This window comes from Lithobates pipiens, unplaced genomic scaffold, assembly GCF_037356315.1.
Source record: "Lithobates pipiens isolate NorthernLeopardFrog02 unplaced genomic scaffold, aLitPip1_a1.2 Scaffold_28, whole genome shotgun sequence".
Lineage (NCBI taxonomy): Eukaryota > Metazoa > Chordata > Amphibia > Anura > Ranidae > Lithobates > Lithobates pipiens.
The window spans coordinates 84,500,452-84,515,865 of NW_027507789.1; the positions used below are offsets into that span (position 1 = coordinate 84,500,452).

At 41.8% G+C, this 15,414-nt stretch overlaps 1 protein-coding gene across 4 annotated transcripts in view; it reads right to left on the minus strand.

The window, feature by feature from the left end:
* Positions 1 to 15,414, minus strand: part of COASY (Coenzyme A synthase) — a 639,852-nt gene that overhangs the window by 218,739 nt on the left and 405,699 nt on the right. For all 4 annotated transcript variants that reach the window (XM_077459443.1, XM_077459444.1, XM_077459445.1 and 1 more), the window contains 2 exons: positions 12,820 to 13,009; positions 6,243 to 6,307 (listed from right to left, as the gene is read on the minus strand). In XM_077459443.1, coding sequence (XP_077315569.1) covers positions 6,243 to 6,307; positions 12,820 to 13,009 — 255 coding nt within the window. The remainder of the gene's footprint in view (positions 1 to 6,242; positions 6,308 to 12,819; positions 13,010 to 15,414) is intronic.

Genomic DNA, 15,414 nt, shown 5'->3' on the forward strand with positions numbered 1-15,414 from the left:
GGTGAACTGGTTTCAATTGCATTGGATTTCAGGGGAAGAAACACCAGTTTCTGAAGCCATGCTGACCCAACCCTGTCTGCCACTTGTTGCAGACTTAGAACAGTGATGGTCCCGCCCTCCTAACTGCTGCAGGCTGAGGGGCCCCCACCACAGGACTCACCACCCTGAGTGAGTTCTGCGCCGTCCAGCTAGGTGTGCTTGTGTCCTTTGTCAGCTCCCAGATGCTTATGAGAGAAAATCGCATTGTACTGAGCCCCACTGTAAAGCGCTAAACATGAAAAACGTATTCAAGCTTCAACAAAATGGCTAAGCGTCTAGTATAAAGAACATAATCACAGGGAAAATGGCCGTCGGACTACAGTAAAATGGAGTCAGAGCATGCTGCTCCCTGGTCACACCAATAATGGCCGCTGAACACTGTACGCAATGAGGGACAGTGAAAACAGGCAGATGAAATGGCAGTAAAACAGCATTACAGCGATCAGCAGACACAGCCTCCAATCACCCAGGGGAGAGACCCACAGACATCCAGGGCACATCTACCCAGCACAGTCCCCACCCCAGGTGAGAGCCCCCCCGGGAAGCCCCTGTCTATGGCACACACACCCCTCAGCAGCCCATGCAGCATTCCCCACGGGGAGGGAAGATGGGGACAGGGAGAGAAGAGAGGGAGGTGAGGGACCCCCAAATCGACCTCCCAGGGAATGCCCAGCTGCTCAGCCCCACCGAGGCAGGGAGAGCTGTACTTACCAGTCCTGACAAGCTGGGAGACATCACAGACCCACTCTCCGATCAGTACGGGGTGGCTGCTGGCCCGGCACACTGTGGCGCAGACATCAGTAGCCCGGCCATATGTATTTTTTCCCCTGGAGCATTACGCTCACCAGCCGCCCCTGGAGCTGGGGGCATGTCCACGGACCGACGGGCCCGCAGGGTTCCTAGGTCCTTCTTCACTAGGTAGAAAAAAACAGGCTGCAGGAACTAGAAAGTTCTGGTTTTGTTATAACATGTTCTGCCTAGTCCTCTCCTGAAGGTGGCCTAACAACCTGATAGTTTAAGAAAGGAGCTGTGTCAGTCCGTGAACATAAGAGAAATCCAATTTCACAACAGCCCAACAACAAGCATTACAACTGCTTCAAACCAGAGAGGGGATTGTTCTATAATCAGCAGAAAAACGGTGCATAATAATTATGACAGATGTGATCTATGTTAAAATGTGTAATAAAATATTTTCCAATAAATCATGGTATAGAAAAACCTCAATGCTGGAAATATCAGCCTTTCAACGGTCATTTGAGAAAATTATAAATCTGACATTTGCCAATCGATATCCAAAAATAAGAGGGATTATCTTAAGGTAACAGATCCTGTTACACAAACATTTTATGCACTCCCAAAAACTCATAAATGCATTGATAATTCACCTGGTAGGCCTATTGTCTCAGGTATCGGATGATTCACCAGTAAAGTCAGTAAGTTAATAGATGACTATTTACGCCCACATGTGGAATCACTACCTTCATATTTAAGGGATACAATACATCTATTGACTATCTTAGATAATCTGCTTATCAATGAGGAGACAATTCTGGCCTCCATTGATGTGAAGGCACTTTATTCTAGTATCCCACATGATAAAGGGCTTCAAATGGCTGCGCTGTTTTTGTAGGAGACAAGTACGAACCAGACTGAGTAAAATGTATTCATCTTAGATATGCTTACACAACGTATTTTTGTTCAATGGCTCCCATTACATCCAAGTGCAGGGCATTTGCGATGGGGACTACATGTGTCCCATCGTACGCGAGCCTGTACCTGGGGGGGGGGGGGGGGGGAGCGAGACCCGTTTTCCCATGAGGACATGTCGATGTACCTGGGCCACATTGGTTTGTGGAAAAGATACATTGATGGTATCCTGATTTATTGTAAAGGCACAGGTGAAGAATTATCCGGCTTTGTCGACTCACTGATTGTTAATGATTTCAAACTTACATCACTTTGTCATGGCATGGGGACACTTTACTCGTCCTGGACCTTACGATCCGGAGGGACCCTAGTGATCACATCCAGACAGATTAGTTTATAAAACCCATGTCAGGAAACTCTTTATTGCACTTCAAAAATGCTCACCCTCAAACTCTTATCAGAGGTATCACACAATGACTATATTTATGTATATGTAGAAATTGTACTGATGACAATGATTTTGAGAAACAGGCAGTGGCATTGCAGAAAAGTTTTCTTGAATGTGGATACAGCAAAAAGTCCTTAAAAAAGGCATATAAAAGAGCCAAGGACAATCAGAGGGAGCTTCTTCTTTAAGGGTGGACAAAACGAAGGATATACCCAATATTCATCTAATTTTTTTTATTTAATAATCAGGCTGATAAAATTAGACAAATATTTAATGAACATTGGCACATATTAACCTAAGACCCAATTTTCAGTAAATTAATTGAGAAAAGACCACATCTAACATTTAGAAGGAATAGAGGCCATTAGAGACATTCTTACTTTGAGACATGTTTACCCCGTAGGGGATGTGACCCATGTGCACGTTTGCCAAAGGGTACATTTAAAATGTGGAAAATGTGACTATTGCTGCTATATCAAATCAGAATAGAGGGGTAATACTCCAAAATTTGGAGATTTTTCGACCCAGACACTTTACTAATTGCAACACAGTAGGCATTGTATATCTTCTAACCTGCAGTTGTAGATCCTTCTTTGTGGGAAAAACCAAAAGGAAATTCTGGCAAGCAATATCTGTTCATGTACTAGACATTAGGACAAGGATTTTAGTCGCATAGCCATTTCACTGCGAGACCCAAATTTAAAGGTAGATACTCTCAAATTTATGGCTTTGACAAGGATAATTCCTCCACCAAGAGACTTTGATCAAGTGGAATCCAGATGGATTTACAAATTTTAAGCTACAGTATCCCCAGGCCTTAATGACCTCATTAGCTTCACTCCCTTTCTAGATAAAAATTAGCTTACTTGACCAGTAATTAGGGTTTACATATTGACACTGGATCATGGTAATATCTGAATAAGTCTTTCTTGCTTCTTTGGACAATGCACGTTGAAGAAATTATTTATGTGTTTGTATTGTAAAACCTGGTGATGTGGAAGAGGGGGGAGAGATGAGGGACATGTTTGGAGTAGATGGGAGGAAGGAGGGGAAAAAATAATAATTCTTTGGAATTTTTTTGGGGGGGACCTGTCCCTACCACTTATGATCTAGAACTGGAAATTATGTAATTTTCGGGTGTAATGTGGCTTTTATGCTCTGTCTTTTCACTGACAGCTGACACCATTATAACATCCTCAAGGCATCTGTTCATTGGAGGGATACGAATGAGAGCGTTTCTTGGATCATTTTGGATCCTATATGTACACTCATTTTGGCACTCATTCATTGCAAACTTTGCCACAGGAAAGGTGGATATGTACCTACCACAATACCAGCATATGTAAGTTATGACATTAGGATTTTTTTTATACACTTTAATACCCTTAGTAACCCAATATTTGGATCACTGATAGAGATAGATATATAGATAGAGAGATAGATAGATAGATATATAGATAGATATATGTATCTATCTATCCATCTCTCTATCTATATAGCTATAGAGATATACATACACACACACACACACACTGTTTGGTATGTATATATTCTTTTCCCCCTTTCATTTATACAAATATCTATCCATTTATCCTCTAAGGTGATTGTCACAGAGATGCCTGGTTTTCTTGATAATTTGGATTTATCCAGTCTTAAATGGATATTGTGAGTTCGGACTATACACCGGATATTTATTTCTGCCTTAATAGGTAAGAAACAAATATGTTGCCTATTTACTAATTTACTCTATATGGGATCACACCCTGCCTTACTATATCTTAAGGGTCTTTCAGGCCCAGACCCATATCCTATGGGACATCAGACAGATTCTGTATTCCTTTCATCTGTGGTTTTGATGATTTATGATATTGAATTAATTGAACTATTAATATTTAGTTGTTTTTTTTTTGGTTTTGTTTTTTTCAATTCCCCCATCCTCTCCACCCCTCTTTCTTTTACTTCCACTCACATAGGGTAATTTATAGCTGCAATTATGTCTGATATGTTTATTGTGTAGAATTGTATCTACTTTTGTTTTTTTGCTGTTCTTTTCTATAGTAAGAAACTTTGTATACAGTGGTGTGAAAAAATGTTTGCCCCCTTCCTCATTTCCTGTTCCTTTGCATGTTTGTCACACTTAAGTGTTTCGGAACATCAAACCAGTTTAAACAATAGTCAAGGACAACACAAGTAAACACAAAATGCAATTTGTAAATGAAGGTGTTTATTATTAAAGGTGAAAAAAAATCCAAACCATCATGGCCCTGTGTGAAAAAGTGATTGCCCCCTAAACCTAATAACTGGTTGGGCCACCCTTAGCAGCAACAACTGCAACCAAGCATTTGCGATAACGTGCAATGAGGCTTTTACAGCGTCCTGGAGGAATTTTGGCCCACTCATCTTTGCAGAATTGTCCTAATTCAGTTACATTAGAGGGTTTTCAAGCATGAACGGCCTTTTTAAGGTCATACCACAACATCTCAATAGGATTCAGGTCAGGACTTTGGCTAGGCCACTCCAAAGTCTTCATTTTGTTTTTCTTCAGCCATTCGGTGGTGGACTTGCTGGTGTGTTTAGGATCATTGTCCTGCTGCAGAACCCAAGTTCGTTTCAGCTTGAGTACACGAACAGATGGTCGGACATTCTCCTTCAGGATCTCTTGGTAGACAGCAAAATTCATAGTTCCTTTTATCACGGCAAGTCTTCCAGGTCCTGAAGCAGCAAAACAGCCCCAGACCATCACACTACCACCACCATATTTTACTGTTGGTATAATGTTCTTTTTATGAAATGCAGTGTTCCTTCTACGCCAGATATACTTGGACACACACCTTCCAAAGAGTTCCACTTTTGTCTCATCGGTCCACAGAATGTTGTCCCAAAAGTCTTGGGGATCATCAAGATGTGTTGTGGAGAAATTGAGACGAGCTTTGATGTTCTTTTTTGCTCAGCAGTGGTTTTCTCCTTGGAACTCTGCCATGCAGGCCATTTTTGCCCAGTCTTTTCCTGATGGTGGAGGCATGAACGCTGACCTTAACTGAGGCAAGTGAGGCCTGCAGTTCCTTGGACGTTGTTGTGGGGTCTTTTGTGACCTCTTGGATGAGTCGTCGCTGCGCTCTTGGGGTAATTTTGGGCGGCCGGCCACTCCTGGGAAGGTTCACCACTGTTCCATGTCTTCCCCATTTGTGGATAATGGCTCTCACTGTGGTTCGCTGGATTCCCAAAGCTTTGGAAATGGCTTTATAACCCTTTCCAGACTGATATATCTCAATTACTTTCTTTCTCAATTGTTCCTGATTTTCTTTTGGTCTCGGCATGATGTGTAGCTTTTAAGGATCTTCTGGTGGACCTTACTCTGTCAAGCAGCTTCTATTTAAGTGATGCCTTGATTGTGAACAGGTGTGGCAATAATCAGGCCTGGGTGTGGCTAGAGAAATTGAACTCAGGTGTGGACAACCACAGTTATAGTATGTTTTAACAAGGGGGGCAATCACTTTTTCACACAGGGCCATGATGGTTTGGATTTTTTTTTCACCTTTAATAATAAACACCTTCATTTACAAATTGCATTTTGTGTTTACTTGTGTTGTCCTTGACTATTGTTTAAATTGGTTTGATGTTCCGAAACACTTAAGTGTGACAAACATGCAAAGGAACAGGAAATGAGGAAGGGGGCAAACACTTTTTCACACCACTGTATAATACATTTGCAATACATGTATGGTCCTGAAGAAGCCGAGAATCCCGCGTAGACCAGTTACAAGTACATATATTAATCAGATTTACATATTTCTGTATTTCTCGCAAAGTTTCTTTATACATATCTATGTTTTTATTATTGTGTTTATGACAAGGTGTAATAAAATGCATATAGATTTTTATTCTCACTTCGTTCTCATTTTGTTTTCAAAAATACCATATTCATTTATGGGAAGATGCAAATGTAACCTTCTAATTCACTTGATACATGCCCACTTGATTTTCAAATATACGAGTTGTCCTTTGTCTTATGGATTAAATAAATTGATTTCTCATCAATACATCATGCAGTCTAGAACTCCTCTACTTTCTTCTGCAATGCAAATCAGTATGGATTTTTTTTTTTTACCTCATTTCCAAAGACTTTGCTGCCGATAGCTTTCCTGTCAATGGTTCCATCTGGACACAGGATATCTAGTAAGAGAGGTCAATACAAGATTATGACATATGTGGACTGCTGGAATGTTAGCATGCAAGCCAGTTCACATAAACTAGTTCGATTTCCCTGCTTTGAGACAGTTTTGTTTGTTTTACTACTGAGGCTTTTGGGTTACATAGTAGGTGAGGTTGAAAAAAGACCATCAAGTCCAACCTATGTGTGTGATTATGTCAGTATTACATTGTATATCCCTGTATATTGCGGTCGTTCAGGTGCTTATCTAATAGTTTTTTGAAACTATTGATGCTCCCCGCTGAAACCACCGCCTGTGGAAGGGAATGCCACATCTTTTCCGCTATTACAGTAAAGAACCCTCTATGTAGTTTAAGGTTAAACCTCTTTTCTTCTAATTTTAATGCGTGGTCACGTGTCTTGTTAAACTGTCTTCTGCAGGGTCACTAGTATGGTATTTATTAATTGAAATCCTATCCCCTCTCAAGCGTGTCTACTCCAGAAAGAATAAGTTCAGTGCTTGCAACCTTTCCTCATAACGAATATCCTCCAGACCCTTTATTAGCTTAGTTTCCCCTTCTTTGTACTTGCTCCAGTACATCCTTCCTGTGGACTGGTGCCCAGAATTGGACAATATACTCCAGGTGCGGCCGGACCAGAGTCTTGTAGGAGCGGGAGAATTATCGTTTTATCTCTGGAGTTGATCCCATTTTTAATGCATGCCAATATTGTTTTCTTTGTTAGCAGCAGTGTGGCATTGCATGCCATTCCGAGTACTCTCTATTTATCACCACCTTCTGAACTTGCCCTTGTAGCCAGTTTTAAATCCATGTACTCACCCTATAGTCTATGGCAATGGACCTTATTTTGTACAGTAAATGTTTATGGGGTACGGTGTCAAATGCTTATGCAAATTCCTGATACACCACGGTAATAGGCATTCCTTTACCTAGATTGAAACCCACCTCCTCAAAGGTTAATAGAATGGTTTGGCAAGAACGATTCTTCATGAATCCATGCTAAATACTACTAACGTTCTCGTTACTAAAATATTGTATATGGTCTCTTATCCCCTCCAAGAGCTTGCATACTATTGATGTTAGACTAACTGGTCTGTAATTCCCAGGGATGTATTTTTCGCCCTTTTTAAATATTGGTGCTACATTGGCTTTTCTCCAATCACTTGGTACCATTCCAGTCAGTAGAATGTCAGTAAAAATTAGGAACAATTACTTGACTGAGTTCCCTAAGTACCCATGGATGCAAGCCATCTGGTCCTGGTGATTTATTAATGTTATGTTTCCCAAGTAATTTTAATTCTGTCCTCTGTTAACCATGGAGGGGCTTCCTGTGATGTGTCACAAGGATAAACACTGCAGTTTTAGCTACTGTAGCCCTCTCAAATCCCACGTGACTGAGGAGAAGAATAAATTAAATACCTTCGCCATCTCCCCATCCTTTGTAGCCAGATGTCCTTCCTCATTCTTTATGGGGCCAATATGGTCTGTCCTCCCTTTTTTTACTGTTTACATACTATTACCCTTATGTTTCCTATTTGTGTGATTTATACTGAAGCCAATTGACCTGTGATCGCTGTTTCCTAAATTTCCCCTTATTTCCACGTCCGTGATCAGGCTGTATTGTTGGTAATCAGTAGAGTAACGCTTTATTTCTAGTTGGTGTGTCTACCATCTGAACCATGAAATTGTCCTGCAATACATTTAGGAATTGGCGAGCCTTAGACAAATGTGTGGTTCCCTCCATCCAGTCTAAATCTGGATCATTAAAATTGCCCACTATAACACTTCCCATCCTTGCTGCTAATCCAACTTGTGATAGGAGCTCCATCTCCCCCTCCTCCCTCAGGTTAGGAGGACTATAGCATACTCCCAGAAATATTTTCCCCTTAGCTTCATCCCTTTGGAGCTCTACCCATGAGGATTATCCCTCCTGCCTAGCCCACTTAGTGATGATCTCTATCACATTCACTTGTACATTATTCGCAATATATAGGCATACCCCTCCCCCTTTTTTACCCTCTCTATCCCTGCGATAATGGATATAACCTTGAATGTTTGCCAGCCAATCATGAGGGCTGTTGAACCAGGTCTCTGAAATTCCCACAAAATCCTAATTCTTCTTGTACAACAGTATCTCTAGTTCACCCATCTTATCCGCCAGGCTCCTAGCATTGGTGAGCATTCCATGTTAGTAGTTTGGAGCATGACAGAAGTAATAGCTGATGTGCTGCCGCTAATCTTATTTACAATACCAAACTTGGGTATAAAATTCTACCACTCTTTTTAACCACTTGCTTACTGGGCGCCCCTGCTATCCAGAACAATTTTCAGCTTTCAGCGCTTTCGCACTTTGAATGACAATTGCGTGGTCATACAACACTGTACCCAAATGACATTTTTATCATTTTTTTTCCCCTGAATATAGCTTTCTTTTGGTGGTATTTGATCACCTGTGCGATTTTTTTTTTTAATGTAAAAAGAAGGAATTAAAAAAAATAAAAAAATTATTTGTTTTAAAATTGTATAATGGGTAATTTTTGTCAGTCGCTGATGAGGCAGCACTAATGGGTGGCAGTGGTGGGCACTGATGGGTAGCAGTGATTGGCACTGATTGGTTACATTGATAGACAGCACTTCTAAATGTCACTGATTGGCACCAATGGTGGGTATCGATAGGTGGCCCTTGTGGGCACTGTTAGAATCTATAAATGAGGCATAATTGCCTCTTCCTTTTCAGGACCGATGTCCCTTTAGGATAAGCCGGTGATTGGCTTTTTTGTTCTTCTCCTCCGCTGTCAGCATGAGGAGAAAAAAAAAACTGATCACCAAGCTTTTATTTTGATCATGTGATCAGCTGTCATTGGCTGACAGCTGATCACATGGTAAGGGGCGGGACAGGACCCTTACTCGGATCGGTGATCACCCGAGACTCAGTGATTACAGCGCGCTCCGCATGCGCCCTGTATGGCGCCTGCAGGGAGCATGCACAGGGGAGGCTTCCCCGGAATTTACATCAGTGCTCTGGCCGTCATGCAATAGGTACAAGAAAAAAAAAAGAAAAAAAAAATGGGGGATGAGATCTGGGACCACAGCAACCATATGTTTAAAACATTACTTTTAGTTCATCGCTTAACATCTTTTATAGACAAGCAACAAAATACTAACTATATATATAATACATTATACATTTGTTTTTGCAGTGCCTGGAAAAAGTATTTTGTGAAATTTTCCACATTTTGTCATGAAATATCCAAAAAAGCTAATTTATTTTATGTAATAGACCAACACAAAGTGGCACATAATTGTGAAGTGGAAGGAAATTATAGTTTTCAAATTCTTTTACAAATAAATATCTGAAAAGTGTGGCATGCATTTGTATTCAGCCCTCTTTACTTTGATATCCAACTAAAATCTAGTGGAAAAGATTCCCTCCAGAAGTCGCCTAATTGGTAAATAGAGTCCACCTGTGTGTAATTTAATTTCACTATGAAAACAGCTGTTCTGTGAAGCCCTCAGAGGTTTGTTAGAGAACCTTCATGAACAAACAGCATCATGAAGGCCAAGCAACACACCAGACTGGTCACAGAGAAAGTTGTAGAGAAGTTTAAAGCGGGGTTAAGTTATAAAAAAAACAAACAATTTTTGAACGTCTCACGGAGCACTGTTCAAGCCATCATTCGAAATTGGAGAGTATGGCACAAAGGCAAACGTACCAAGACATGACCATCCACCTAAACTGACAGACAGGACAAGGAGAGCATCAATCATGGAAGCAGCCAAGAGGCCCATGGTAACTCTGGAGGAGCTGCAGAGATCCACAGCTCAGGTGGTAGAATCTGTCCACAAGATAACCAAGACGTGCACTCCACAAATCTGGCCTTTATGGAAGAGTGGCAAGAAGAAAGCCACTGTTGAAAGAATGCCATAATTTGTCCCATTTGCAGTTTGTGAGAAGCCATGTGGGGCACACAGCAAACATGTGAAAGAAGCTGCTTTTGTCAGATGAGAACAAAACTGACTTTCTTGGCCTAAAAGCAAAACGTCATGTTTGGCAGAAAACTAATACTGCAGATCACCCTGAACACACCATCGCTGCCGTGAAAAAGGAAGTGGCAGCATCATGTTGTGGGGATGCTTTTCTTCAGAAGAGCCAGGGAAGCTAGTCAGAGTTGAGGAGAACATGGATGGAGCCAAATAATGATTTGGTATATTTTCTAGATTTTTGGTTAAGTGCTATTGGCAGATAGCATGTCTAATTTATTTGTTTTCTTTTTTAATGCACATTAAAACAATTGTGGAGAATAGTACTTGGCTTTGTGTTTTACTTCAAATGACAGTTTGGGAGTAGGCAGTTATACGAAAATACAATGTAAAATTGACAAGGGATACCAACATAGTTGTATCTTTGATTCAAAAAACTACAGGATAATGGGGCTGTGGTTACTTGCCCAACTAAAAAAAAAAAAGCATAATATTATTATTCTTGATATCACTAGAAAAAAAAAGCCTTTGAAAATTTGTTTGCAATAACTCCATCAGTATCACCAAAGAAGAGAATTGTGCGCTGCATTTCGAGATTTCATAATTTGCCACGTCACAAATGACGCTAGTTTACAAGACCATGCGTGTTTGTACTTTGGACTTTTGTACACATGCTTGGAAAATCTGACAGACATTTGTCTGTGGAAAATTTTAAAACCTGTGATCCAACATTTGTCTGTGGAAAATCTGACAATTGTCCGATGGAGTATGCACACGGATGGATTTTCCACCAACAGCCTGTCATCACACATTTCCTGTCGGAAAATTTGATCGTGTGTACGAGGCTTCAGAGTTTCCAGCAGGACAACGACCCTAAACATATAGCCAGAGCTACAATGGAATGGTTTAAATGAATAGATATGCAAATAGTGGACCTGTAGCTGTTGCAAAACTACAAGTCCCATTGTGCATCTGCCTCTGGGTGTCACGCTTGTGGCTCTCAGAGTCTTGTTATGATTCATGGGACTTGTAGTTCTGCAACAGCTGGAGGTCCGCTAATTGCATATCCCTGGTTTAGATCAAAGCATATTCATGTGTTAATATGGCCCAGTCAAAGTCCAGACCTAAATCCAATTGAGAATTTGTGGCAAAGCTTGAAAATTGCTGTTCACAGATGGTCTCCAATCTAACAGAGCTAGAGCTATTTTGAACAGAAGCATAGGCAAAAATTTCACTCTCTAGATGTGCAAAGCTGGTAGAGACATACCCAAAAAGATTTGCAGCTGTAATTGCAGCAAAAGGTGGTTCTTTAAAGTATTGATTCAGGGGGCTGCATACAAATGCACATCACACATTTCAGATATTTGTAAAAAATAAAATAAAATGTAAAACTATCATTTTCCTTTCACTTCACAATTATATGCCACTTTGTGTTGGTCTAGAACATAAAATCCTAATAAAATACATTTATATTTTTGGTTGCAACATGCCAAAATGTGCAAAATTTCAAGGGGTATGACTAGGCACTGTATATGTATGGTTGTGGGGATCGCAGACCTCACTTTTATACATTAACCAGTTCCCAACCAACTCACGCAGATACACTGTGGCAGAATGGCTCCCCTGGGCGAAACCCCATATGGGTACATCCTTAACTCTTTCGGCCACCAGAGGGCACGTGCCACACAGCGGAAAACCCGATGCACGTAGCCCGGCAGGCGAGATCGTGTGCACGAGTGCCAGCACAGGCATTTTTGTGTAAACACAAATCCCTGTGCTGCCAGGGAAGAGGAAACATATCGTTTGTTCCTACCAAGTAGGAAAAACGATATGTCTCCTCTCCTAGTCACTCCCATCCCCACACAGTTAGAACACACTGAGGGAACACACCGGTAACCCCTTGATTGCCCCCTAGTGTTAACCCGTTCCCTGCCAGTGACATTTACACAGTAAATCAGTGCATTTGTATAGCACTGATCACTGTATAATTGTCAAAGGTCCCAAAAAAGTGGCCAATCTGTCCGTCGCAATACCTCTAAAAATCACAGATCACCGCCATTACTAGTAAAATAAAATAAAAATACAATAAATGTTTCCCATAGTTTATAGCGCAAAAAATAAACGCAGAGGTGATCAAATCCCACCAAAAGAAAGCTATTTGTTTGGGTACATCATCGCATGACCACATAATTGTCAGTTAAAGCGACGCAGTGTCAAATTGTAACAAGTGCTCTGGTCAGGAAGGGGGTAAAATCTTCCGGGGCTGAAGTGGTTAAACAAAACGCAATCATCACCCATCCCTTAGCTCATTCTAATTAGCAATTCATATTTGCCTTTATTGATAAAAAGTCAATATTATTAGCAGCACAAAGAAAGATGTGACACCAACACCCAGGCATCTAAGGACTCGGACCAACTCAATGAGCATTATATGTTCATTAACACTTATGGATTTACACCAAAACTGGGGTTTCAGTTGAAATACCTTTGCGGAAACAAAAATCAATTATGACTTGCATTCATGCACAATATACCTGAGCCAAACTCATCAATGATCAGCTGGTATGCTGGTCCTCCAGGCCTGTAACTTTGGTGTCCTAATTTATCACAATCTATGAGAGCAGCTCCAAGGACCTCCAGCCTTTTTGCAATAGAAGACTTCCCACTGCCGCTGACGCCTGTTAAACCGATGATGTAAGGCCGAGATGGGATACTGTGGTTTACCTGCAGAAACATTAGCCCGTTTCACTTTTTTTTTTCCATTCAAACAGGTAATATTTATTGAACATTAGTGCAAGAGTACAGTCATAAAGGTACATATCAAACATTAAAGAGGTGTTGCATCATAGCCATAACAGTAAAGGAAATACAGTTCTCCAAACCAGTAGTCACCATACATCACAGACAAAGAATAAAGGATCCCAATAGTGACATGTTATTCATCGTAACAGAACATCAAATTCCCTCATCACACGTGGCAACCTCCTGCAACCATTTATCCCAGATTCTATGGTATTTAGCTGGACAACCCCTGTTTTTATACAAAATTTTTTTATATGGGAGAGTAAAATTAACTTCCCGCTTCCAGTCCTCAATTCGGGGTGGAAGGGGCCTCATCCACTGTCTAGCTATCACCTTTCGAACAGAAAACAAAGTTTCCTGTAAGAAAGTGCTAGTAATTTTATCCAATACGTCAGGAAATATCCCTAGTAGACAGGGTTTGGGATCGAGGGCCAAAGGGGAACCCATGACATCATGTAGAAATGACACCACCTGCTGCCAGAGTTCCTGCAGTTTGGGGCAAGCCCATATAAGATGGAAAAACGTCCCAGTCTCAAGGGAACACATTGAGCAGAGCGTTGATTGATTCGCATTATATTTAGCAGTTCTGAGTGGGGTGAGGTATGCTTTATGTACTATGTAGATCTGAGATAGCCTGTCCTGGAGCCTAGGGGACACCAATTTGCACGTTTCCAGAGCCTCCTCCCATTCCTCATCTGTCAGAGCACCCACATCGCCCTCCCAGCGGGACTTGAGAGCATACGCTAGTCTCGCCGAGACGGGGGCTGTAAGCATACCATAGAAGCACGAGATTAGCTTTTTGGGATCATTATCCTTCACTATGGCGACAACAGGATTGGGAGCAGGCCGAGGCAATGACTGCGAAAATTGTGCTCTAAGTGCATGCCGAACCTGTAGATATTGAAATAACATAGTGTTTGGAACATTAAATTCCTCCTGCAGTGCCCGAAACGTTTTAACAACACCCTGGTGAATTAGATGGTGTAGGTAGTATATTCCCCTCGATACCCATAGCTGTATACCCTGGAGCTTTTGAAGTTCCGGCAAATGTTTGTTATGCCAAAGTGGGGTATAGTCATTCGGCGATGCCACATTCAGTTTAGTGGATGCCAGATCCCAAATCTTTCTGTAATGAAAGAGCATGGAATGTTTACCGGGCTCCATGGCAGAGTTCCCCGCTCCCGTCAAGATAGCCGCAATCGGGTCATCTGCAATTTGTGCCCAAGTGGGGCATAGAAGAGTTAGAAAACGTTGTTTATCAGTCTTGTCTATGTGAAAAAGTTGAGACAGTTGTGAGGCAACATAGTAAAGATTCAGATCTGGAAGAGCAATGCCCCCCTTATCAGTCGGGCTTTTCAAAGCCTGCCAAGCAAGCTTGTGTCTAGCAGTTCCCCACACAAAGGGCCTAAGGAGACTTTCAAGGGATTTAAAGTATTTCAATGGCAAATATACCGGGGCATGCCACAATACATACAATAGTTTAGGTAATAGGACCATTTTAATCAGATTAACTCGTCCCCAAACCCCTAGGGGGAGACGAGACCAGGCCTGAAACTTGGTACGTACCAGGGCAAGCAATGGTTCTACATTCAACACAATGTAATCAGCTGGGTTCCTAGAGACATAGACCCCCAAATATTTAATAGTGCCAACTCGCTGAAGAGGCAGACTGGCCTGGGACTCTGACTGTGGAAAACTGTCAATAGATAAAATTTGGGATTTTTCCCAGTTTATGCGGAGACTGGAAAAGCTACCGAACCATTCTATCATGCGGAGGGCCTTTGCAAGGGAAGGGCCAGAGTCCGCTAGATATAGCAGCGTATCATCAGCGTATAGACTGATTTTCTCGATAAGTCGACCCATCGCCAGTCCCCTGATCTCAGGGTCGGCCCGAATCGCCACCGCTAGTGGTTCAGCCGCCAAGGCATATAGTAGCGGGGACAGTGGGCACCCCTGTCTGGTACCCCTACCGAGGCCAAACGCCCGGGAAGGCCATCCATTTGCCACCACCTTAGCCGTTGGGTGATGGTACAACAGTCTCACCCACCGAATAAAGTTCGGGCCGAAGCCGTACCGCTAGACACTTCCATAGATACTCCCATTCTACTGAGTCAAATGCTTTAGCCCTGTCAAGTGACACTACCACGCGCTCACCCATCTCCTCATGGGTTGCCTGAAGGTTTATATATAGTCTACGCAGATTGAACGACGTATTCCGCCCCGGCATAAACCCCGCCTGGTCAGCCTGAATCAGACTGAGAATCACTACGTTCAATCTGGTAGCAAGTATTTTGGCCAGAATCTTAACATCTACCTGTAATAGGGAT